This window comes from Podarcis raffonei, chromosome 6 (assembly GCF_027172205.1).
Source record: "Podarcis raffonei isolate rPodRaf1 chromosome 6, rPodRaf1.pri, whole genome shotgun sequence".
NCBI lineage: Eukaryota > Metazoa > Chordata > Lepidosauria > Squamata > Lacertidae > Podarcis > Podarcis raffonei.
Genome location: NC_070607.1, coordinates 3,277,132 through 3,303,652, shown reverse-complemented (window position 1 = coordinate 3,303,652; position 26,521 = coordinate 3,277,132). Strand labels below are relative to the sequence as shown.

Here is a 26,521-nt window from a genome sequence, read left to right as displayed (position 1 = left end):
ATCGGAATTCAGTAGGACCTTGGCAGCAGTGGCATAGCATGGGTTGCTGGGGCAGGACAAGTAATGTGCCCCCCCGGTGGACTGGGCAGCTGGGATGGAGGCATGTGCCAGGGTGTGTGCACAGAGCCCATGAGGCACATGGCTGCCAGTGCCGGTGGCCACCTATTTTTAGCTGGGTGGCTTTGCTGACACTGGGCTTGGCCAGCACAGGAGTGCAGGGTGTGGACATTGTGCCAGCTTGTGCCCCTCAGAACTGCACCTGGGGCCAACCTCTGCTAACCAGTAACGTAGTGTGGGGGCAGGGCAGAGTGAAAAACTAGGCTTAAACAAGAATTTCAATAGGGATAAATGTAAGGTTCTACGCTTATGCAGGAAGAACTGTCTGCTCAAATATGATGGGGTACAACTGGCTTGTGAAAAGGATCCAGGGGTCTTGGTATACCACAAGCTTAACATGAGTCAACAGTGTGATGATGCAGTAAAAAAAGCTAATGCTTTTCTAGGTTGCATCAACAGTACAGTGTCCAGATCACTGAAGTAATAGTACCACTCTATTCTGCCTTGGTGAGACCACACCTGGAATACTGTGCCAAGTTCTGGGCACAATTTTAGGAGGATATTGACAAGCTGGAATGTGTGCAGAGACAGCAACCAAAAGGATATTGAAAGCAAACCTTATGAGGAATAGTTGAGGGAATTGGGTATGTTTAGCCTGATAAAGAGAATGAGAGGAAATAATAACCCTTAGATATTCGAAGATGGCTATCACATGGAAGATGGAGCAAGATTCCTGCTCTGCAGGGTAAGACCCTGAACCAAGGTTACAAGGAAGAAGATTCCGACTAAACATCAGGAAGAACTATCTGGTGGTAAGAGTCATTCAGCAGTGGAATGGACTCTCCTTGGATGTTTTTAAGCAAAGGATAGACAGCCATCTATCATGTATGATGTAGTTGAGATTCCTGCACTCGGGTTGGACTACATAACCTGCAGGATTCTTTCCACTGCTTCCATAAAAACCAGTGAAGCTGAATGATGGAAGATTCAGGACAGATAAAAGAAAACACCTTAGTTCCATAGTTAATGGAACTCCTACATACAGGTAGCAGTGATGGTCACCAACTTGGGTGGCTTTAAGAGAGGATTAGACGAACGCATGGCAGATCAAGGTCATCAGTGGTTATAAGCCATGAGGGCTATGCTCTGCCTCCATGGTTGAAGGTAGTTGCTGGAAACTGCAGGAAGGGAGAGTGCTCCTGTGTTCAGATCCTGCTTGTAGATTTCCCATACACACCTGATCCAGCAGGCTCTTAAGTTCTTCAGCTGCACATGAAATTGATACTACAGTAAGCCCACAACTTGTGTGCATTCAGCTTTTATGTGCTGGGCAAAATATATACTTTGGCAAGCCCACCGACCACTGAGCCCAATGTGCTTTGGCTAGACATGATTTGGGCTTTGGACATGATCTCCAGAATGTAACCCCCATGGACCGTATTTATTCTAATGTGCACCTTGAAACCCTAAAAAAGTATTTGCTGGTGAATGTAAATGTGCCATCAAATCTAATGTGCAACTTAATTTTTGTGACGTAATTTGGCCAAAAAAGGTGAGCATTAGATTCAAGTAAATACGATATGTTGTGGGCTTACTGTATATTAAGGCTATACAGAGGTATTTTGCTCAAATACTGTTTTCAATTTACTAGCCCAAAGGGTTTGAGTTGGGAGCTATAAAGTAAGTTTATAAACCAGCAACTTCTGCTCTTTCAGTTAAGTCATGAGAAAACACACCAAATGATTTTATTAAGGTAACACTATTTATACAAATCAACTCATGCTAGAAAAAGCACAAATGATATGTAAACAATTGTTTACAGAATACTTTTTCTTTGTAAAGGTGCAAATGTTCAAAATGTAAACACAAGAATGCCATCTCTCAGGCCAAGAAGGGTTTTCCCCTTTCTTGAAAATCCACTTGTGTTAAGTTCCCCCACCCACCCAAAGACATTGAAGATGTTGAAGTTTACAAATAAAGCTACTTCTTAAAGGAAATGTCAGTAAAACTTAATTTCATTGGCATTCCTTGCAACTCACCTCACCTCACCCAATGCTGCGATCAGCTTTCCTTTCTGCTGCTTCCTTGGCACCACAAGAATAGGACACAAGTTATACATAACTGTTCTTTAGCTCCAGCCATCACTGGCCATGTTTGCTGGGGTTGCCTAGAACCAAGAACTGCAGTGACATAGGTTTCCCATCCTTCCCCTACAGCCCACTAATTTAGCTACAGCCGTGACAGCTGAGTTTTTAGATAGAACTATGCTTTAAGGATAAAGATGGCAGCTTAGACAAATTCAAAATGCTTATAATTCTAAGCATGTCTTTCAAAAATGACAAGACAGGCATCATTATAGATAGATGTAGATACCATTTCACTAACGGTCAGTGTGTGGCTCTGAAGCAAAAATTATTACTAGGAGATAAAATAGGTATCCTATTTCTGATAAAGTACTCTGTTCTTTAATCCAAATCAGGCTTGTATATGTACTTAAGTCACACTAGTTAACATTACTAGTGCACTAACAGGGAGAAATACAAAACAGATGCAACTAGAGCATGAAGTCTATACAAAGGGAGACTATCTACCAAGACATTCTCCACAACCTGTCCAGAAATGAACAGAAGCAGCACACAAATTCTGCTGTGCTCCACATTGACTTCAGTGGGGCTTGTGCTGGAGAACTTCCGGGTAGATTGCTCAAATTATTATGTGTCTATTCCTTGTTCCACTACTGTAAATTCTTTGTTCTTACTGACCCACAGTGCCAGCAACCTTTTGTTGGCTAGCCCTTTGCTTCCAAAGATTTTAACTAGGCCAAAGCTTACAAACAGCTTCATTTAGAAAGCTGCATCAGAATTTTACTTGGGGGGAAATCACATTACCATGTTATCAACAATATGGTAGAAATGAAATGGAACAGGTTTCAGCATATATAGAATTTTCCCCAACGCAATGTAAAATTCAAGCAGCAGCATCTTCTGCCAAAGCCCTGTTAAAATGAATGGGCTCTTATGCAACTAATTCATTTAAATGGAGCATATGGGCCCTGTTTGACTTGACCTCTTTAAACAAGGCCAATGATGTGTCAGAGAAACATTTGTCTATGCAGATGCACTGTCTGCCTCCCATTAGGCTCCTGTCTTTGATGGAACTCATTTACAACTTGAGGTCCTCATTGCTCAGAATAACATTACATTCCAGTTTCTTCATTAAGATTGTAAAATTAGAATGGGGAGACAAAGACAATGAAAACTATGTGTTCCAGGTATATTCCTGGGGTTGCTTGGTCTGGTCTTCTGTAACTAGTAGAGGAGGGGGAAATGCTTGCAACATCCATTATAGTCCCATAGAAAGAGGCACCAGCGAATAATATAAATGTGATCTCAATTTTACTAGAGCCTCGGAGAGCTCAGCAGTCACCAAGCTGACCAGCTTCAATAGGAATGAACTCGGAGTGAGAGAGATTTCTCCCATTGGCTTTCTACCATATATGGGATTCACAGTGTGTCATTTTTATAACTCCCACTCCACCTCCAAGCCGACGATAGTTCATTCCTCCATACAGTCTGCAAAGAAAAGACACACTTTGTTAGTCTGATTTAACCCCTATTCTTACAGAAGTGCAAGAATCAAATTTATGATAGTCAAAATGGATGGTCTCCAAATGATTGTATTAGGGGAGAGAAATTGCCATATGAGAATAATCATTAGCTGGCATGCCTGTTATTAAATAGTGGGATATAGGCCAGCAAAATATGAAGAGACTGAAGAAAAAAGTCTTGAGATTATTTTGATGGCTAGGGTTGATAGGAATCTGTACACGGTCTTAATAAAAAGGCTGGTTCAACCACCAAATCAATCCATGCTTTCATATTATGTGAGCAAGACTCAGACTTGTTTGTTCCCTTCCCCCTTCATTTTGTGACAAGCTGGAGTTTGTCCTCAAGCCCACACTGGAAGCCATATTTTGGGAGGAATTCAGCATAATGCAACCAAATCACTCTGTCAACAATCTTGCTCTGGATTTTCTAACACACCCCTAGAGCCAATGGAAGCACACAGGGGGAAGAGAGGAGGAAAGTCCCACTGCACAGACTTTCTTTGGTGGGGCTTGTTAGTTGAATCCTGCCCTTGATTGGGTTTTTCAATTCTGGCTTCTGGGCAAACCATAGTCTGAAATGATTCCAACTTTAAAGCAGAAATTAAGGTTTTTTGTAGAATTGGGAGGGAATCAAAGTGCACTATGGGAGGAGGAGGAGGAGGAGAGTTTGGATTTGACATCCCACTTTATCACTACCCTAACATTCTCCTTTCCCTTCCTCCCCCACAACAAACGCTCTGTGAGGTGAGTGGGGCTGAGAGACTTCAGAGAAGTATGACCAGCCCAAGGTCACCCAACAGCTGCATGTGGAGGAGCGGGGAAGTGAACCTGGTTCACCAGATTACGAGTCCACTGTTCTTAACCACTACACCACACTGGCATGAACTGAAATTCTATCATTTAATGCCAAAGCAAGGGTTGGCATTGTTTCTGAAAAACAAAATGCATCCTAATTATGATCTTTAAACTTTACCTCCATGTGTTGGCATCTGGGTCAAACACTTCAATAGTCTTCAAGTATGTTGTGCCATCAAAGCCTCCTACGGCCATTAGCTGTCCATTCACAACAGCGAGGCCAACCTAGATAATGACCAAATAAGTGATTTGTGTAAGTTGGAGTGTTGCAATACAGTCTAGTGTTCTAAACGCAAGGGCTTCTGCAGAAGGATATTCAGCGGGGTCAAGTACACAATTTACATTTTTCCATTGGTGGAAACTGAGAAGAAGATATGGATAAGAGGTAAGTAGTTTAACTAGTTCATTGGTCAGGCTATATATCTCAATGCACATACTGTCTACATCCAGAGTTGACAGAATTGTACTGCTTCACTCCAAGTCTGAATTTTCTTTTCAGCCTAAGAGCAGCACTGATGGTCAGTCTTCCTCTGATGGCCACATATTAGTGACAGGTGTAACCAAGGTATGCACACGCACACACACCAAACATGCAAGCATGCAGCACTCTCCCTATCACACCCACCCAGCCTTAGCATTTCCAGCACTGGAAAGGGGGGGGGCCTGGAAATGCCTTTTATCCTGGAGGATCTAAAGAGCTGTCAGAGGGCTTATCTCCAATCTTAGCATTGTGCTGCTTAGTGTTGAGCAGGCATGTCCAAAGTCCGTTTCAGGTGCCTAATCCAGCCCGCCAGTCGACTTAATCTGGCTCCCGCGGCAGTATATGTCCCCAGGCAAAATCCTTAAAACAGCTCAACAACTTTGGCAAGCCCTCATGTGTGTTCACTTCATCAAATCTTGTCCTCTTTGAAAAAAGTTGGGGCACCCCGGTGTAGAGGTTGGAGAGGAAAGGTCCCTCTTGTCTGCTCTTTAGAGATCCTAAAGCACTCTACTTGCTTTCTAAAGAACAGAGAGCTTTATTTCCTGCTCAAAATGGAAAATAAAAGCTGCAGTAGCTGGTAGGCCACTTCCTGTAGCTTAGCAGACTGGATCCAGCGTTCAGGTTAGCCACCTCTGTTCTAAAGAATTCAAGCTGAGCAAGAACAGCAGCCAAATCAACCCCAGCTTACCCCGCTACGGCGTGACGTCATGGCTACCACAGGAGACCACTGGTTCGTTCTGGGGTTGTATCGCTCAGCACTGCTAAGTTCAGTTGTATCATCTCTGCCTCCCACAGCATAGATCATGTCTTGGTATACCGCACAACCTAGGTGCTTACGTCGAGTGCCCATGGGTGCTATTGTGTGCCAACGGTTCTCTTGAGGGTTGTAGCGCTCCACTGTGGAAGATTTGCATACATGGATCAAGGGCAAAAGAACACAGCCACAAGAAAAGAAAAGCCAAACACCAATGGAAGCCATTGTCCGTTCTCATTTCTATTTCTTCTGTTGCATCAGACCAAAGGCCCATCAACTGTGCTATCGTGTTTCTGATAGTGCCGGGATAGCTCAGTTGGTTAGAGCATGGTGCTGACATCACCAAGGTTGCAGGTTTGATCCCCATATGGGACAGTTGCATGTTCCTGCATTGCAGGGGGTTGGACTAGATGATCATCAGGGTCCCTCTCAACTCTATGATTCTATGATCCTGACTAGCCAGATGCTTCCAGGAAACCCAAAAGCAGCCCCCAGCATTTTCTCCCAGAAGCTGGAAATCTGAGGTATACTGCCCCTGAACCTGGAGAAAATTCAGCTATTCAACTTCAATGGCTATTCAGTTATAATGGTGAGTAGCCACAGCTATCCTACATGAGAAAATTGAAAGTCTAGGATTTAAACAGTTCTCAAATATTTGTCTTGGGAAATTGCCTATCAGATGGAGACATCGGCATATCTACTCAATATAAAATTAGCAAAATACGACAATTTGGTAAAAAAAACACACCACCCAGAGCTGAACTCTACTACTACCAGCCCTTTCATTTTCTCAGGAAAACCTTCTTCAAATGAGTCATGTCAGAACTCCTCAGAAGCACCTGGAGAGTAAATTAACGGCTCTTGCATGGAGATACCTGTGTTCAGAGGTGACGTCCCATCAGAGCCTCCAACAGCATAAAGGAAGCCACCTAGCACAGCCACAGCCACCCCAAGGCGCCTTGTACTCATGGAAGCCACGCGAGTCCATTTGTTCTCCTTTGGGTCATACCTCAAACAAAACACAAAAGCATCTCTCTCACCAAGTCTGACCAATTCCACCAATACCCCTCAAGTATCTTGACCCTGGTACTAGTCTTTATCTTAAATGTGTCTTAGAAGGCATTGGTAAATATCCTGACCTCTTAAAACTTAAAATAAAGACCAGCAAACTCAATTATCACCTCCTGGGTTCCATACCATAGAGACAACAGAGAAAGATACCAAAGATAAACCAGGATTTGGGAAACATATACGTAGGTAACCAGTCACTCATTTGTCAAGAGGGTCATGTCCTTTCAACTATAAAATAGGCAAGGTAAACAAACTAAGAAACAGAGAGGAACTTAGGGAAACTAAACAATGGGGGGGGGGAGGTATTATGACAATTATCTAAAAAACCAGAAAATCCTCCTGGCTCAAAAGAGTACTTAAACCCCAGATTTTAAATGCTTAGGTTGCTGTCAAAGCTCCAACAAGGGACCTGTTTTCACTCTACAATTTTGGGAATCAAGCCTTTGCTTCACTGGACCAAGGAGACTAAGGCATGGGTGAGAGATGCTGTAGCCTTGCTAGTATGGGTTACTGATGAGGAGAGCATACCATATTTTTCGGTGTATAAGACTATATTGTGTATAAAACTATAAATTTTTGAAGTTTAAAATAAGAGGTTGTCTTATACACAGATAGTGCCTTTTCTTAATTTTGGGTTAAAAAATAGGGGTCGTCTTATACATGGGGGTGTCTTATAGACGGAAAAATACAGTAATTCTCAAACAAAAGGCACAGTTCTCTTGATCCCTAACTGAGGTTCTGCTTACTTACCTCTCCTTTCTCACTTGACTTTTAGCATGAGTACTGTGGCAAAATTGTCACATTCCCTGTCCCTAAGCTTTTTGGGATAGATAGGGATCCTTTTTTTCTCTTTAGATCACGCTGTGTATGCTCTGTGAGTTGATGCCTCCTTATATTTTAACTCTGCTGTCTGAAAGCAGCATTCATATACTGTCACTTTCGTTTCATGTACTAAACCAATCTTCCTTTATTCCTTTTTGTGAACATAAGGCTAAGGGCAAAGACGTGTTCATAACAGACACACATTATAACAGTAGCAAAAGATTCCTGGCAGTGTGCACAGGAATGTGTGTGAGTGCTCCCCGCTCCCAACTCCTTAAAAAGATACCTTTCAACAATGTTAAGACAGGAGACACCATCCTGTCCACCCACAGCATACAGGTAGCCACCAAGAACTGCCACTCCGACACTGGTTCTGCATGTGCTGGTGGGTGCTACATCGCTGCTCCACTGATTCGTCTTTGGGTCGTATCTAGAAAAGGCAAACATGTCAGGTCTTTATGGTCATTTCACCTGGATTTCTTAAACCTTCTGCATTTTCTCATTACTTACTGCCCTTCCCTCAAGACCTCTCATTGGTCTATGTCAGTAGAGGCTAAACATTTTAACCTGGACACAGCTTAATGAATGGAATGGGGTACTCTTTCCAGAGGCAGAACCTCCTTTCCCAAGTTTCAGACCACATGGCATCAGGAGCACCATGCCATCAGTCCCTCTGCTTATGATGTTTAGGCTACAGGGTTGATGCTGTGTTAGTAAAAATGCCATCACACATGCACAAGAGGGAAGAATTGGGAAGCTCAGCTGAGCCCTGAGGTCACCGGAAGTACAAAATGATCTTCTGGGGAAAAAGCTGAAAGAGGCACCACCCCAAGAATCTAAAAACACAATTGTGGATGCATGCAGCACGTGCCTGACTTGTCCATGTCTATAGGCACAAAAACCCACCTGGAACCCGGCCCTGCGCATGGACAAGGAGAGTTTCCCCACAGTTCAGCTGTGCACCTGGAAGCTGAGTCTGGGGAAGAGAGGAAGGGAAACTAGGTGCTGCTTAGTCTCCTTCCCCTCAGCCTAAAGCCGGAATGAAAGAATTATGTGCTCCTTCATAGTCCGGCTACAATTCACCACCACTAATGGGAAAAGGGGCTGATATCCAAGTTAGATAAGAGAGTGAGGGCCAGAAAAAGTAAAACCCTGCAGTGTGTGTGTGTGTGTGTGTGTGCGCGCGCTCAGATTTCTCACCTAAGAAATCTCTCTGACAATCAGACTTGGAAACCTTAAAAGAAAAAAAGCAATGTCCTCAGAGATCCAAATGATGAGCCGGATGCCAGAACCACTGCAAACAGGTGTGCATAGTGTACCATGCGTACAGATAATTTTTTTTAAAAAAATGCTTGTTTAGGAAAGTATTTGGATCTTGATCAATCTTTTTTTAGATATATTGTACAAAGGTTACAACTTGTGGTGGAGAATGGTTCTCACACTGTTGCAGGAGCATTAAAGGTAAAGGTAAAGGTACCCCTGCCCGTGCGGGCCAGTCTTGACAGACTCTAGGGTTGTGCGCCCATCTCACTTAAGAGGCCGAGGGCCAGCGCTGTCCGGAGACACTTCCGGGTCACGTGGCCAGCGTGACAAAGCTGCATCTGGCGAGCCAGTGCAGCACACAGAACGCCGTTTACCTTCCCGCCAGTAAGCGGTCCCTATTTATCTACTTGCACCCGGGGGTGCTTTCGAACTGCTAGGTTGGCAGGCGCTGGGACCGAGCAACGGGAGCGCGCCCCGCTGCGGGGATTCGAACCGCCGACCTTTCGATCGGCAAGCCCTAGGCGCTGAGGCTTTTACCCACAGCGCCACCCGTGTCCTGCAGGAGCATTAGGTTACAGTTAGAGTAGTAGTCTCTAGTTTGCATTGTGGTTTGAAATGTTCGGAATAAGCTATCTTTCTCGTTCCAAGAAAATAAATAAATGAGAGATGAAATAGCAGCTTGCATGGAAGCTGATTCAACATCCATTGCTATAATCAGAGCAAGCAGTTAAGCTCCAGAGAACCAGAAAAGTGTGTTTGACAAGAACTTACCTTTCCACACTATTAAGATAGGAAGAACCATCATGGCCTCCCACTGCGTACAGAAGGTCATCCAAGACACTGACTCCAACCCCACACCGCCTTTTGCTCATGGAAGCCACCATCCGCCACTCATTTGTTTGAGGGTCGTAGCGCTCAACACTGGAAATGGCATCCCCGCTGCACCAGCCACCCACTGAAAGTTGTTGGAGATGCAATGCAATGGAATGACAGGATATAATTAAAATACATAATTATATTAACATTAATATGAACTTCTGGGGAAGAAAAATGGTGGACTAGACATCTGTTGTCAACACACCACGGACAGAGACAATTATGTGGCAAGTAATGACAGCAAAGTACACCAGCTCCCTCAGCCAATAAAGCGAGATGAGCACCGCAACCCCAGAGTTGGTCACGACTGGACCTAATGGTCAGGGGTCCCTTTACCTTTAATGACAGCAAAGCCATAAAACTTGGTCATCACATTATCTCTGGGAAAACAGAGATAAGAGGGATTAACCTCTGATGTTCTGCAAGGCTGCTTTCCATGCTAAGCGACTGAGAAGTTTTTGAGGGACTTGGATGGGGGTGAATGACTGAGAGTGGATGAAATCGCATTCTTGCCCAAACACCACATAACAGTCTTAAGGGACATAGGTAAAGGGACTTTAAGATATATTTTATAATAATAATATAATAATAATTTATTATTTTTACCCCGCCCATCTGACTGGGTTTCCCCAGCCACTCTGGGCAGCTTCCAACAGAACACTAAAATACCATAACCTATTAAACATTAAAGGCTTCCCTAAACAGGGTTGCCTGTTTTTTAAACAGCTAAGAGGTATTCCAACTGTTAGAAATCTTTACTGTATTTGATTTTTAATCCTCTGTCGCTCTGCTGAAAGTGCTGGTTGCAAAGTGAAACTAATTAACATAATTATGCTACTGTGAGAAAAGAATGAACTCTGAAAAGCAGCCCGGGGGCTTTGACTTAGAGCAAAGACCGTAAGGTCTTCAGGAAAAGTGGGTTGTTAGTAAGACCAAGAACACTCAGTAATGGAAAAATACAGTTGGACACTGACTGTTGTCATTGTGCAGCAACTACTGGATGAGCAACTGAAAGAGCTCACAGCTGAACTGCATAAAAATGTCAATGAAAATGGACCTGAAAAAGATAAGGCCAAAGAAGACACAGAACCTTTGGAGAATAATATTGATGGAGGACTGCCAGAATAGGAGAGTGGAATGGTAGTAGGAGGCAGTAGGTGGTGAAATGGAGGGAATCTCCACACAGGTACTGGAAGAATGAAACAGTCAAACAGTGGAGTTACGATGTTGGAGGAGTGGAATGAAACCATGGACAGAAAGATTAAGAAATATTCTGAGCTGCCAGAGAGAGATGAGAAAGAAAGGATTCTGTGTACAATTTGGAATGGACTTAGAGGGAAAAGAATGCAGGAAGAGGCAATGGAAGGACCTTTTTTCTAAATTAGGATTGGAAATCATGACCAACAGGAAATGGGAATGGAAGATATGAAACTGGGTGTGAACTAATGAATATACAATAAGTAAATAACTATGGATTACTGTTTTAATATATGGTCACAGCAGAGAGACCAATATGAGTTGGAACCTCGTGTTACGTACCGTCCTCCTTGCGGACGCTTTGGGTTACGAGCTCCGCTAACCTGGAAGTAGATGCTCCCGGTTGCAAACTTTGCCCCGGGATGCAAGCAGAAGTCATCCATTGGCAGCGGGAGGCACCATTAGCAAAAGCACACCTCATGTTAAGAATGGTTTCGGCTTAAAAATGGACATCAGGAACGAATTACCATATTTTTCGCTCCATAAGACACACTTTTCCCCTCTTAAAATCTAAGGGGAAATGTCTGTGCGTCTTATGGAGCGAATGTGTGGTCCCTGGGGCTGGGGGGGGGGACCCGGGCTTCCCCCGCCAGCCCCACAAGCTTGGGGAGCAGCAGGAAGGCTGCTCCTTTCACTGAAGCCTTTCCTTTCGCCTCTCCTTTCTCTGAAGCCAGGAGAGTCCTGCTCTCCTGGCTTCAGCGAAAGGAACCCGAAGCCTCCAGAGCACAGAAGGAACTCCTGCCACACTCCGGAGGCTTCGGGTTGCCTTCACTGAAGCCTCCAGAGCGAGAGGGGTCGTTGTGCACCGATCCCTCTCACTCTCCAGGCTTCCAAGGTAGCCGCCTGAAGCCTCCAGAGCGCAGCGGGAACTCCGCTGCACTGCGGAGGCTTCGGGTTGCCTTCACTGAAGGCGAAGCAATGTGGGAGAGGGAGAGCTGCACAGCACCCCTTCAGCCAAGCGGGGGGAGAAATGGAAGGGGCTCCGCTTCTCCTGCCACTTCGCTGAAGGGGTGCTGCGCAGAGAGGGGGAGATTTTTTTTTCTTGTTCTCCCCCTCTAAAACAAGGTGCGTCCTATAGAGCGAAAAATACGGTAAGTTTGTAACCGAAGGTACCACTGTAATACGAGAACCTCTTTTAGACTTTTGTGTGAAAGAAAAAATGAATGAACTTGAGATGTATATATATATATATTATCTCTGACAGATGGAGAATTGAAAACCCTTTTCATTTCCTGCTTTTTTTTATTCCTTTATTATTTTCATCTTCCTGTTTCTTTTACTACATTTCTTTGTTTTGCTCTTACTTTTTGTGTGTGCGTCCTCTGCTCTGGGTCAATGAAAGAGTTAACCTGAACTCAGGTTGCCAGTTGGGGTGGAGTTTTTTGGGGGGGAGAGTTTAGAAGGCTCCCTTGGGCCTTTTGTTTCCTCCCTTCCATTTTTCACTTTTTGCTTCTTGGAACAAGGAAGAAGCCATGTGGCCTGAATCTGCATCTTTGCTAACCCAAAAAGTAAGGAAACCAAGTCCTTTACTTTTTGAGATGTTTGGAACCATTTTTCATCTTTATTTTACTACCAGCAGATGGAGACTTGTTTGCTGAAACTTCTGGAAATTCTGAGTAAAACATTCACTTATTTGGAAATCTAAGGATCTATGATTCATTCTAGCCTAAGTATCTTCACGGGGAACATTTGTTTAATGGAGGATAAGGCAGATGCAAACTAACCAAGTTTTCATGTGCTTGGAGCAATCATCACTGTGCTTAACCCCCCACCGGAGAGTAGGAATCTCTCTTCCAAACCTCTCTCTCCAACACATTACTTCTGCTCAGCCTGGATTTCACCACATATACATTTATACTGAAGTTTTAGGTCACACACATTTAGATAAGTCAATTCTCCCTCAAGTTAAAGGTGGCCCACTACAACCATCAGAGATCCTGTTGCCTGGAACAAGGCGAGGGCCCTCGCTGCCTTGCTATACTGTTGACCAAAAATGGTATGCCCTGCCTCCCTGACCAAGTCTATAGTCATACATACGTACCTGCAAAGAGTACTTCCCCACAGCGGATAGGCTTGCGTGGTCGAGTTCTTGGTCCCTGCATCAGTGGTCGCTCTTGGGGCAATAGCAAATAGTTCTTAGCTTCATCCACTAGGTCCCTGCACGGGAAAGGCCATACAGTATTTTTACTGTGATCCAATCATTTTGCAAATTACCAAAAACTACTACTCCAAAATAAGACACAATTTGTAATTTGTTATATAATCAAAACCCAAAGACAATTTAATGTAACATTTTTATTTCTTATCCTACACATTTTGAAAACTCTGCTGCAAAGCAGCAACACAATTAACATTAGCAGCCATGTTTAAAAGTGGAAGGTGAGTCGCAACATTCTGCTAACTAAGTGGATTAACTTGTCAGGATTTAGCAATGCAATTTTCTTGAAAAAACAAACATCACCCCCATGGCATGTTAACTTATCAGGCCATGCTAAAAATGTTTGATTAGTCAACCTACCCAAACCCCTTACACCTGGCTCACCCCTGACATCATATCTGACATTGGGTAGAGATACAGCTCCAGTACTGAATGGGGAATTCAAACCTGCTTGGTTCAGGTGAGCCAGTGAATTCCCAGGAGGAACCATCTGCCATGTCAAAACACTACAGAAAGCAGGAATCAATCCACCTGCATTAGATGATGTGCTTGGGCAGTTTGCCCCCCCCCCAAGGGCCAACTCTGACAGTTGGGAGGGACAATCCATCTATCAATCACAAGACATCAGATCACTGACAGGTCAGTGGTCTCACCCAGCTGTCAAAGTTGGGCAGCCAGGGTGGGGGAGATAAAGATCTGGCCCATTAGGCCACAAATGTTCCCTATGCCTGATGGAAGTTGCAATCCTGCACTGGCAAAATGTTATTGATCTTGGAGGGATTTACTTTACAGTAAAGATTCCACAAATCATGCTGTACCAGTTTAATTTGTCAACAGTACAACTGAATAATAATCTTTTTATATACTGGGCTCACAGAAGTTTGTGCTTCTCAGAATCTCTCAACCCCACCCCAACAAAAGATGCTGGTGACAGAAGAGATATTTTGTGGGTAGACAGTCTAACTTTGTAATAAACTGGTCATTTGAGAAAGAAAGCATTTTACATGATAGTAGGGATGGGGGATGTGTGGCCCTCCAGATATTGCTGAACTACAACTCCCATCATCCCTATGGGCTACTGCTACAGTCTGATATAATGCCCATATGCAGAGCAGAAACACAATTAGTTTCATGTTAGAAAGAAAGGTAGTAGGAAAGTTATAAGATAATCCAACTTTTGAAGTGACATTATTTTGTCAGGAGTGGAAAATAAGATAGGGTGGACTCTTGCACCCCTCAAGGCAGTGTTCCCCAACCTTGGGCCTCCAGCTGTTTTTGGACTACAATTCCCATCATCCTTGACCACTGGTCTTCTTGCTAGCGAGGGATGATGGGAGTTGTAGTCCAAAAACAGCTGGAGGCCCAAGGTTGGGGAACACTGCCTCAAGGGATCTACCAGAATCAGCTTTTGTTGTGTGAGCCACAGAGAAGGAGAGTAATATTTTTATTAAATAAATTTGTGCAACTGAAGGAAATATTCACGCACCTCCTTTCTGTCAACAGAAGATACTGCCATTACCTCTTTTTATCCCCCGACCACTGTGTGCTGCATCCTAATTTCAGGTCCTAGAAGGGCACTTTAAACATTCCATTTTACGATAGTTATTTTTTTAACATGGCAGTCTGACACACAAAAATAGTCAAGCTTCCAAAAGACGAGTTCTGACAGAAGATCTCACTGACAAAGACTTTTTGGCTTTCAAAATGTAGGTGTACTGTGGCGACTTACCTGCATTCTTCATCACTTTTAATGAGCGGGTCAGAACCAACTGTGCCTACCAGGAACTTTGGGCTGAGCAGTGGCAGGCGCACATGTTGCAACACCTGCAATTCAAGGACAGTGGATCAGACGTGGGATGGGGCACCACACTGATGAAGAGTGCCCAGCATATGCCAGAAGTTAGGGGAATGCTTTCTGTGAAGATCACGTTATCAGATGTAAAAAACCAACATGCTCCATTCACTCATCATGCCAAACATGGTTTGGGCTTCTAAACTCCAGGGCCGAGCTGAAATAGCCCCCCAACTTCGCCACCCTATTCGCAGTGGACAAACTAGATGATGATTCAGCACATCTTGGTAGCTTTCTACAATTTCTGAGCACTGCTATGCAATGAGGGAAAGAAATGCTATCTAGCACCACAGCTGGCAGGAGTGTTGCTGCAAAACAGATGGTGATTGGAAGCGGGGGTGAGTCAGGGAGGTGGTTTTGACACTATTTGCCCCCTCAATCCTGTCCACAAATTATTCAAACCAAAGGTTCTCTGCAGAGAAAGTTGTTGCTCAGCCTTATTTAGAACACCTTCTCACTCAGCTTCCTGTCTCTATGGTACAGCAGCCTCTGGAAATGATGTGATGCCATAACCATGGCTTGTCATCACATCAAGCTATAGTTAGCAGAAGCTTTGGTTTGTAAAGCTGCTTCAAAAGCAGTGTTAGATTCTCTTTTGCTGGCTGATGCGCTGAAATCGTGATGTGTTGCAAGTAGATCAGAATAAAGCACTTATTTACACAATGCATGATCAATTTAGAGGACTAACTACAAGTAATGGTGATGACCACTAGTTTACATGCCTTTAAAATGAGATTAGACAAATTAATGCAGAACTGTGTTATTCTCCCCTTGAGAAGTTGGGAAAGGGCCTCACCTTTGGGTCTGTGAAGGCACTTTCTGTTTTTGAGAAGGGGTCAGTCCCTCACCCCTGATGACTTCCTGCCTTTCGTAGAACCATAGAGTTGGAAGGGACCCAAGGGTCATCTAGTCCAACTCCCTGCAATGCAGGAATCTCAGCTAAAGCATCCATGACAGATGGCCATCCAACCTCTGCTTAAAAAGCCTGCAAGGTAGGAGCCTTTGTTGCAAAAGGGTTGACTTCAGCAGGGTTCTGCACTTTCAAGCCAGCCAAAGCCCACACATGGCATCTAGTCCAGCATTCTGTTTCCCACAGCTGCCAGTAGGTCCTCCTGGGAAGCCCAAAATCGCCTTGGAGCTGGGTGTTCATCAGTATGCGGATGATACCCAGCTCTACCTCTTTTCCAAATCAGACGGTGACGGTCCTGTGTGAGTGTCTGGAGGCGGTTGGAGGATGGATGGCGGCTAACAGATTGAGATTGAATCCTGACAAGACAGAAGTACTGTTTCTGGGGGACAGGAGGCGGGCAGGTGTGGAGGATTCCCTGGTCCTGAATGGGGTAACTGTGCCCCTGAAGGACCAGGTGCGCAGCCTGGGAGTCATTTTGGACTCACAGCTGTCCATGGAGGCACAGGTTAAATTTGTGTCCAGGGCAGCTGTGTACCAGCTCCATCTGGTACGCAGGCTGAGACCCTATCTGCCTGCGGATTGCCTCGCCAGAGTGGTACATGCTCTGGTTATCTCCCGCTTGGACTACTGCAATGCGCTCTACGTGGGGCCACGTTTGAAGGTGACCCGGAAACTACAACTAATCCAGAACGCAGCAGCCAGACTGGTGACTGGGAGCGGCCGCTGAGACCATATAACACTGGTCTTGAAAGAACTACATTGGCTCCCAGTATGTTTCTGAGCACAATTCAAAGTGTTGGTGCTGACCTTTAAAGCCCTAAACGGCCTCCAGTATACCTGAAGGAGCGTCTCCACCCCCATCATTCTACCCGGACACTGAGGTCCAGCACTGAGGGCCTTCTGGCGGTTCCCTCACTGCGAGAAGCCAAGTTACAGGGAACCAGGCAGAGGGCCTTCTCGGTAGTGGCACCCTCCCTGTGGAATGCCCTCCCACCAGATGTCAAAGAGAACAACAACTACCAGACTTATAGAAGACATCTGAAGGCAGCCCTGTTTAGGGAAGCTTTTAATCTTTGATGTATCACAGTATTTTAATATTCTTTTGGAAGCCGCCCAGAGTGGCTGGGGAAACCCAGCCAGATGGGCGGGGTATAAATAATAAATAATAAATTATTATTATTATTATTATTATTATTATTAGAGGCAGTAGTTGCCTCCCATTGCTACACCCCAGCAATTGGTATCTAATGGGATGCTGCTTCTGAACCTGAATGTTTTGTAACTGCCAATAAATAGCTCTAATAAAGTATACATTTGCTTTTGATACAATTTGAGAGAGAGGTAAGTGATAAATGCTCCGTTTTAATGCATTTTCACTCATTGGCCAGAATATTGGAAGGCAGGAACAAGTCTGTGTTTTTCTTATGGCTCTGTAAGTAAAAGGCTAAAGTGGGAACTGATATTTCTCGCTCTACTCCCTCCCTGTAAGGTCTTTGGTGCAACAACCTGTCTTTATTGCTAATGTTGTCATGGATGATTGATAATGCTATAAGTAAATGAATGCCAGTAGGTCCTGGCAAAGTCCCATCAGCATGCATGTCCTTGTGGAAGAAAAGTCCTGTAATCCAAAGGTCACCTGGGGGAGCTGAGGTCGCCTCTCCTGAATGCTATATTTCACCCAGGCCATCACTGCATTGAACACCTGCTCTTCACTCCGGACATTCAGTTCATCACTGGATATGATGTCAATTAGCTGATTGGCTGGAAGCAGCATGAACTCCTCACTTTCCATCACCTGCACAGAGATGCAAGAATACAGAGTCATGGAAAGCTCTTCAAGCAACCAGCAAGCATTATGAACTGCAGGTGCAAAGTCCTGTTCACCAATGAAACCTTCTGCTTCTCAGTATTTTGGTACAAGCATTTTACAAGCCTCAGAAAGCAACATACTGGTAACTTTTAAATAACAATAGAGGTTAAGTTAGGCTGGGCCAGTAGATAGACTGAACTGCTTTGAATACAGAAAGCTTCATTTCAAATCCTTGCCAGCTATGAGCTTGTCTTGGGCCAAACATCATTGCAGCCTCAGTTTTCTTATCTGTAATCTGGAAATAACAACAACCAACCCTAAAAGGCAGTTGATAATAATAATGTACCAAGTTATTTATATCTTCCATTACCATTTTGTAAATCAACAGAAACCATATTCAGGGGTGGATGGGAGGGTTATACACATGAATGAGGAATCTTAGCTATTAAAGCAGCTGCACCTGTAATACAGACAAAAGCCAGAACAAAAAGGATAAAATTACTAACTGTTTTGCAGATAAATCTGAAAAAGCCTTCTTGAGCTAGGCTTGAGGCAGAATACAAGAGCATCTCAGGACAAGGGGGGGGGGGGCTTATTTGATCCCACCCCTGCTCTGCTCACTTTCTCTAAAAATACACACAGAGGCCATGAGTGCAAATGCACTTCAGAGGGAACCAGAGACTCCTAAAAACTGCCAAGGACTTAGCTAGCATGAATTACAAGCCTCTGACATGCTGCAAACAAGTTAATAAATTTGTTCTAGGCTCTGAGAGGAAGCAAGTTTCTCAGAAGATAAGAGAAGAATCAGAGAGACTCTCACATTTGAAACAGAGGAAAGAACATTGACTGGACAAGCCCCTTGAAGCCTACCTATTAAACTGAACTGTTGGAAATTTCTATAGTCGCTTGAGTCTTAGGGAAATCACAAAACTGATTCTATGAGGCCTGCATATCTTATGAACCACCAATCCACATACAGTTCACCATGGACTTGGACAGTCTATTGCTTTTGCTGTCTGCTTGGGCCAAATATTGTGACTGCTTGGCTATGCTCAGGCTTGGTGGGTCTGGCATCAACCCAAGCAGCTAAAACAAGAGAAACCTACTGCTTAAAACAGGAGTCAGCAAGGTTTATCTTGCCTGGGCCAGATTGGTCCCATGGAAATCTCTCCGTGGGCTGGATCACGCATGCACAATTTTTGGCATCTGCACGTGTGAACCCATGATTTCCGGTGTCTGTGTGTGCGTGCCCGCAATTTCCGGTGTCTGCATGTGCGCGGACGTGATTTCCGGCGCCGTGGAAGCGAGTCCCCACGCCGCACTGCGCTGGTTTAGTGCAGCGCGCGAGTGGGCAACTCGGTTTGAGAGCAGCTCGTGGGCCAGTTAAACGACCTCCGTGGGCCGCTTCTGGCCCATGGGCCTTAGGTTGCTGACCCCGGCTTAAAACATGCAAGCTCATTTTTGATAACCTCTAGAAAAGGGAGGAAAGAGAAACAACAGCTATAATCTAGCATGTGAAGGGCCAAATTAGCTATAGATCATATCTCGGAAACAGCCTTTTCTTTCACCAGAACACTCCTCCAATGCAATTATGACAACAGCTCTAGATCAAGCAACTCAAGTACACTGAAGGAATGCATGGAGACAGCCAAGTGATCTGCTAATAGACAATCCAATTTCTTGGTCATGTAAACTCCACAATATGCCCCCCCCGCACTGTTATTTGCAGTATTGGTTAATCTTATATCTGAAGCCAGGGCTTTTTTCAGCCAGCACCTCTCAGGTGGTGCCATTGCCATTATAAGAGAACAAGGGAGGTGTTCATGACGAGTTCTGGCATCTCTTTTTCCAGAAAAATAGCACTGTTTGAAGCTTTGACATCTAACAGAACAGTTAAAGGGATAACAACAGGCCAAGAATTTAACTTATATGCAGATGATGTGGTAGCACTTGTAAAAGATTCTAAGAAAGAATCCAAAAAATTGTTATACTTGATCAGAGGATTTAGTAAGCGCTCAGGATATAAAACTAATATTATAAAAATTGAATGAATGGGTTTTAATATGAATAAACTTGTGAAAGAAAAAATAATAGAACAATATGAAATATCACAGAAAGACATTCTGAGTAAATATCTCATAATGTGGATATTGCAGAATTTGGAAGGTTTTAAAAGCATAATCATGATAACTTATTATGGGAAGTAAAAAATGAGGAAAGTCAATGGACACATTTGAAAATACCATGGATGGGGAAAATATTGGTGTGACCACAAATATTACTTTTGTTTTTAAACATACCATTATGGCTTGACCAACCAGTAAATGGCAACTGGGGGGAAATATTGATATACTTTGGTATTTAAAAAAAACCCCAAAGTCACTGGGAAAACACTGACAAATGCATTTGAAAATGAAGGCTTAGATTGCCAAGCAGACAAAAATTACATGAAAAAGCTTGTGGGATATTTACAATGCAATTTGTTTTTGTTTTATCATGTATTTTGTATTCTCATTTAGTATTTTTATCTTCTGAACCACACTGTGATCTTTGGATGAAGGGCAATACACAAATTTTAATAAATAATAATAATAATGATGATGATGATGATGACTGTAATTATTTCAATATCTATCATTGAGAAGTATTTCCCATATACTAGTTGTGAGTCATCAAACCAAATACAGACCACCAGTAGCTTGATATACACCCTGTTTCCCCTACCTACTTGTCCCTGAACAGAGGAGGAAGAAACTGACACCTGATGGGATGATTATAGGATGAATTCAGTTCGGTATGGCACAGGTGTGCATGCCAGTGCTACATCTGAGCAGGTAGTCCTGCACCAGTGGGCTAATTCAAGCAGATGCAGACTGGGTTTTGATTTTTGGTTGAGATTTTTAACACTTTACATCATACATTTTGCAGATGGCCTCATGCCAAGCTACGTAATTGCTTACCCTGAACCCTGCTGGGAAAAGCAACCTATGTCTAATCCATGCCCCAGTTATGTAGTATCACAGCAAGCAGTATTAGAAACTCAGATATATAAGCTAGGGGCCAAATGGCTCCTTAAACCAAGGTTACAGTTGCCAAAATGGAATGTTTAATTGCCATTATTGAGCAAAGCGGCTATAAAGTCTTATTTTTCAAATGATGCTCCCAAGACAGTGATAATCTGTAACCGTTCTCAGTGAAAGTGCATTCCTGCTACTCTAAGGCCATCATTGCTTGCTGATTTATGGATTAACATTGATCAGAAAGGGGAAAGAGGTTTATCATAATGTGAGAAGGCTTGCAAAGATGCTTCAAGCTTGGTCTATATATGCAAGGGAAGAATTTTGCTAGACAGAGATTTTATGGTGCAGGGAAATCTAGGCCATATTGCACCACACACGAAATTAAGTTATGAGCAGTCATATCAAAGTTTTTCTGTGTTTCTGTCATCAATGAGGCCCCATCAAAGATGACAGCCAGTTAATTGCTTTGAAAAATATGACGACAAATTAATGTCTTTACTCAAAAACAAAGTTAAGACACACATGATGCAAAATAGACTCATGGACTGAACTTCAGCCTGTATATAGATAATTCCAATTTGCAATGCTTCCACTTCTTCTTCTTCTTCTTCTTCTATTATTATTATTATTATTATTATTATTATTATTATTAAAAAACCTTTCTTATCAAGAAGCAAGGTTCTAGTACCAACTCTTTCCCTGTTTTGGTGATTTTCTAACTGCAGGGACAGTTCAGGAAAAAATGCCGAGGAGTGCTCAGAAGTGGTATAGATTCCTTTGTTTGTGTAGACCAGGCCTTACGAGGCAATTGGACCACTTACCTCTTGAAAGTTATGTTGGGTGAATTTGTCAGCAATTCTCAGAAGTTCTCTGCAGGAGTGAGTATCAGCAAATGCTCGGATGCCAAGGCAATTGGAAGGATCCAACTGTCTCTTCAGGAACTCACAGCAGGCCTCTTGGATCTCAGCTAGCTGGAGGAGGCAGGCAGCTGGCAGTAACGTCTGAACGTTGCCCTCTTCCACTGTGATTTGGGATGTGTATGCAAAGTCAATCAGAAGCTCCATGGCCCTTTCATCAATATCTCTTATTACCACCTCCGTTTGCCGGCTCTCTGCAAGCTCCCCTGTGAACATTGCTCGGAAGTAAGGGCTGCAAGCTGAGAGGATCACCCGGTGGGCATAGATCTTCTTGGCCCCCACAACCAACACGACATCGCACAGCTCCCGGTGCTTCCGCAACAGGTTTATGACCTCCAGGGTTTGCCGGGGGTGCTTGTCTGAGATGTAAGGCATGCGAGCAGGCTGTGGCACTCCTTCCGGGAGCTTGTTGGGATCTCCGAGAGTGCAGCGGCTCGTTACATCCATTCCTGTTTCGCCTGCTCGATTACTGGCACACCTGGAAAAGGAAAATACCAGTGATACTAATGGGCAATTTGGGGGGCACAGAGGGGTGGGCAGGGAAAGAGAAGAAAAGTCCTATTCTGTCGCATGTTACCTTCTACTCAGGATGTGAACGGGGCTCCGGAATGGATCCCGTTCGCATCCAGAGGTACCACTGTAGTTAATGCAACTCTTAGCTTCACCACCAGCAGCTGAGTTTTGCGATTTAAAAATTGTTAACAGCAAGTATTGCCAAGCACTGACTCAGCTCAGTCCGCAGACCAAAACCTAGTTATTTGTGCTAACTATGGTGTGCTGTGAAATCTGAATGAATTAATACAGTGGTACCTCTACTTACGTGCCCCTCTTGTTACGTATCCTTCAGGATACACACATGGCAAACTTGGAAGTATATTTCCGGGTTTCGCCGCATGCGCATGTGCAGTAGCACTCTATCGTGCCATATGTGTGCGCAGAACAGGCACCTCCGTTTGCGGAAACCTCGGGATCCGACTGGACCTCCGGAACGGATCCCATCCGCAACCGGAGGTACCATTGTAGTTATAATTATCACTCCTATCTCAAGAGGCAATTGCAGCACAGAAACAGGTGTACTGAGCAGAAAGAAAATGAGAAGAAAGTCTAAATCATTCTTGTCTCTGTGTATACATAACTTAAACATGGTTTGCGTTCTACTCTGTGATTAGTATAAACCATGATTTGGTTTAATGTCTGAATTTAATCTACGATAATTTCTCTTTCTGCATCTTACCTGCGCATTGGCTTTCCGTCCATGCACTGCAAAGAGAAGTCTTCAACCTACACTTCTGTACCAGTGCTAAAGAAAAGAATGAAATAGTGTGTGACAATCCACTCTACTGATCTGTAATCCAAGAGTAGTATAATCAGGGCATAGAGTAAATCCAATGAAATCAGTTGACTTAGGTTAGCCATGACCAACTTAAATCTATTTGCTGCAATAGGTTTATTAAGAGTTTAACTTAGTCTTCATGCTGTATCCAATGCTGCAGTTCCAACATTGCAAGAGTTCCAAAGTGTGCAATGGAGTTTCCTCTTCTGTCCCCTCTAGCTCCCCAGAGACCCTCCAGAGAAGTTTTTGGAGGCACACGGGGGAGGAGAGGAAACAGAGGTCTCCTTTCCTAAATACACAGACCAGGGAGTAAGCCCATTAGACACAATTATGGTTTATTACATTTCTAACCTGCCTTCATTGATGCAATTTTTTTAAAAAAAGGATTAGAATTTTCTCAGGCAATTCTTCTTTGACATGTTCAAATTACCAAGCTTGTCTAATATTTTACTTCCATTTGGCATCCATATTGGCCTGGTTCGCATGTCACTTTAAACAGTTAAGCTTGACTGTGATTTAAAGGTGAATGCACCGTGTGTGTTGGTATGCAAGCAGAAGTTTGTGGCTGCTTCGTTCCTCTGCTGCTGCACTGCAGGAAACTAAGCCACGGTTCAAGCCCAAGCTCCTGGTTTATCTTCCTCCAAATTTGGTTCCAAGCTGTAAGCAAGGTTTGTTTTTTGCTTACAGCTCATGGTTTATTTGGAAGCGGCAAACCATGAACACAGCTTTTGACAAAGCGCTAAGCCAAACCATGTCTTAGTTTCCATAGTGCTGCAGGAGTGAGGGAGAATCTTTTCCCCATGCGCTAGTGCAGTGTGCTTTCACTTTTAAACTAAGGTTAAGCTTAACTGTGGTTTAAAGTGGCAGGTGAAAATGTGCACCCCCTTGCCAGATGCAGGAAGGCATAAAAGTAAAATAAACATTCCCATAATATACACAACATAGAACTATAAAATCCAAGAGCTGGAAGGGGTCCCAAGGGTCATCTAGTCGAAACCCCTGCAATGCAGGAACCTCAGCTAAAGCATCCCTGACAGGTGGTCACCCAACCTCTGCTTTAAAACCTCCAATGAAGGAGCGTCCACCACCTTCTGAGATAGTCCATTCCGCTATCATACAGCTCTTACCCTCAGAAAGTTACTCCTGATATTTACATTTATATTTCACTTTTCCTCCAAGGAGCTCAATATAGCATGCACACTTTCCCCCTCCAAATTTTATCCTCAGAACAACCCTTGAGTCAGGCTAAGCTGAGAGATGGTGAATGGTCTAAGGCAGAGCTGGTCTGTCCATGAGGCAGACTGAGGCGGAGAAGTGAGGAGAAGGGGCTGCGGTGGCTTCTGGCGAGATTACAGAAGAGTCTCTGGAGGCCTCTGCACCCTCTTGCAAGACCTCACTGCAACCACAACTGTGCACCCCTGGTGAGCAAGGCTTTGGCAGGGGCAGCAAGGGGGTGCGAGTGGCACACGTGCAGGGTGGCACCGTCCCATTTTGCCTCAGGCGGCAAACCAGATAGGCCACCCCTGGACTAAGGTCACCCAGAAAACTCCATGACGCAATGGGGATTTGAACCCTGCTCTCCTAGGTGTCAGTCTGATACTCCAAACTCAAGGCCACCACACTTGCAGTTCAGGAAAGCCCCATTCCTTCACACGTATCCCCAAGGGGTCTATCATACAAGAATTTGGCTGTTATATGCAATACTATTGCCAATATAAAAGTACAATGAAACAGTTATTAGAAAAAGGATTTTAAAAATTTATATACAGTACTCTCCTTATCTAGTAGTCAGAACATCAGGGCAGAGTCTACCTGAAACAGAACTTTATACTTATCCATTACCATATCCAAAGTAAAAGTACCACGTCCAATTATGGTTTTTAAAACATTAAAAAACATTTCAGCTATCATAACTCATATTAAAAGAAAACAGAGAATGGTGAACGAACCATGTTTACAGTCACTCACCTTGCTATGAAGTTGAGGTAATTCACAAGCCCTGAATAATCAAGAATCCCTGCCTTCTATTCATTTTATCCATTGAGATCAACAGGACTGGACAAAAAAAGAAATTGATGAGTGACCACAAAGGTTCCTAAAAGTTAGATTACAACACCTAAGAATTTGAAATGCTTTACCTATTCTATACCAAAACAGCACCTGCAGAATAGAATTCTAGCACTTTTTCAGCCCTGGAAAAATCAAGGTTTCCCAAAAATTGGGTTAGGGACAGATCCTGATTAGGACAAACTTGACAGGTGGTTGGGGTCACATGACTAACAGGTAGGTTGTCCCATCCACCTGTTAAAATCCCTTGCACAGGTATGTAAGTCTCTCAATGCTCTGCCTTTAAATAATCAATACCATTGGTTTAAAAAGGCTGAAAAGCAGGGACTAAATCTTGCTGCCTAGGCTGTGTGGTCCTGTTCCCTATTGGGAACAGGGTATGCCACCAGTGCAGAATTAACCTCTGTTCTCTCCTTCCATCAGCAGTGATGTCAGCTGATAGTGGGTGGGCATGGTCTGGGGGAAATGACCTCACTGGACCCCCTGGTGGGCCAAGATTGGCCTGCAGGCTGTAAATTCCACTTTCCTACCCAAAAATATATCAGATAACCTCCATGGGATGCTGAAACTAGGCACCCACAGAGTGAATCTCAGATTCCCCAAGAGATTGACGTGTGCAGGCCATCTAAAGCAGCAACCCTATCCACTGATTTCTGGAAGGAAGACCCGTTTGATTCAATGGAACTTAGTTCTGAGTAGGCATGTAAAGGATTATGCAGCCAATCACTGCAGAAGTTTGGGAAGCTGTCAGAGAAGGCAAATCTTCTAAAAGCCCAGGATCCAAATTGATGCATCCTCGAAGGCCAAAAAATAAAGTAACTAAATAAATCCCCTAGACTAAAGCCTCCCCTGGTACTCAGCGCCTCCTTGGTCCGATGCAGCCGCACTGGATCCCCCCGCCCTCGCCCGCTGCAAGTCCATCTTCCAGCTTGGTCACCCAACTCCATTTTCTCCACCTCAAACCACCTGACATATTCTAGGGTCCATTCACCTCCCCCCCCCCCGCTTCTTGCCCTGGCCCAGGAGCGGGTCTGCGGGATGACTAAACAAACAAGCAAGATCCATGGCGGGCGGGCGGGCAGGGGGTCCATCAACGGCGACAGCTAAATGGAGCCTCCACGTTCGGAGGCAGTATACCCCGCTGCATGCCAGGGGCTGCCTCCGTGCCCGGCAGACGGGGGAAGCACCCGGCGGGAAGGCAGCAGGCCCCGGGACCGGCGGACCTTTGGCCTGAGGGGCCCTTTCGCGTCCCCCCCCGCCCCTCCTCGCACACGCCCCCCGGCTGCCTCGGGAACCGACCTCGCAGCGGAGGCGGCGGGGGGCGGGGCGGCCTTTCGAAGGGTCCTTCCCGGCTTCTTTCGGCACCGCAGCGGCTCCCGCAGCTCCTGCTGGTCCCGGAAACTGCCGGTAG

General features: G+C 44.4%; 1 protein-coding gene across 2 annotated transcripts; it reads right to left on the bottom strand.

Annotated features, from left to right (window-relative positions):
* Nucleotides 1-1,772: 1,772 nt before the first annotated feature.
* On the bottom strand, nt 1,773-26,521 carry KLHL20 (kelch like family member 20). 2 transcript variants are annotated; one of them, XM_053391208.1, is made up of 13 exons: nt 26,410-26,518; nt 25,012-25,098; nt 22,945-23,010; nt 21,615-22,188; nt 17,600-17,758; nt 14,931-15,025; nt 13,085-13,200; nt 9,682-9,865; nt 7,934-8,077; nt 6,630-6,763; nt 5,689-5,897; nt 4,638-4,744; nt 1,773-3,629 (listed from the first exon to the last, which is right to left on the bottom strand). In XM_053391208.1, the coding sequence occupies exons 3-13, from the start codon at nt 22,965-22,967 to the stop codon at nt 3,545-3,547; spliced, it is 1,830 nt and encodes a 609-aa protein (XP_053247183.1). In that variant the 5' UTR covers nt 22,968-23,010; nt 25,012-25,098; nt 26,410-26,518; the 3' UTR covers nt 1,773-3,544. The 2 variants fall into 2 exon arrangements, with proteins under 2 accessions (XP_053247183.1, XP_053247184.1); XM_053391209.1 differs by lacking the exon at nt 7,934-8,077 and having other exon boundaries at nt 26,410-26,521.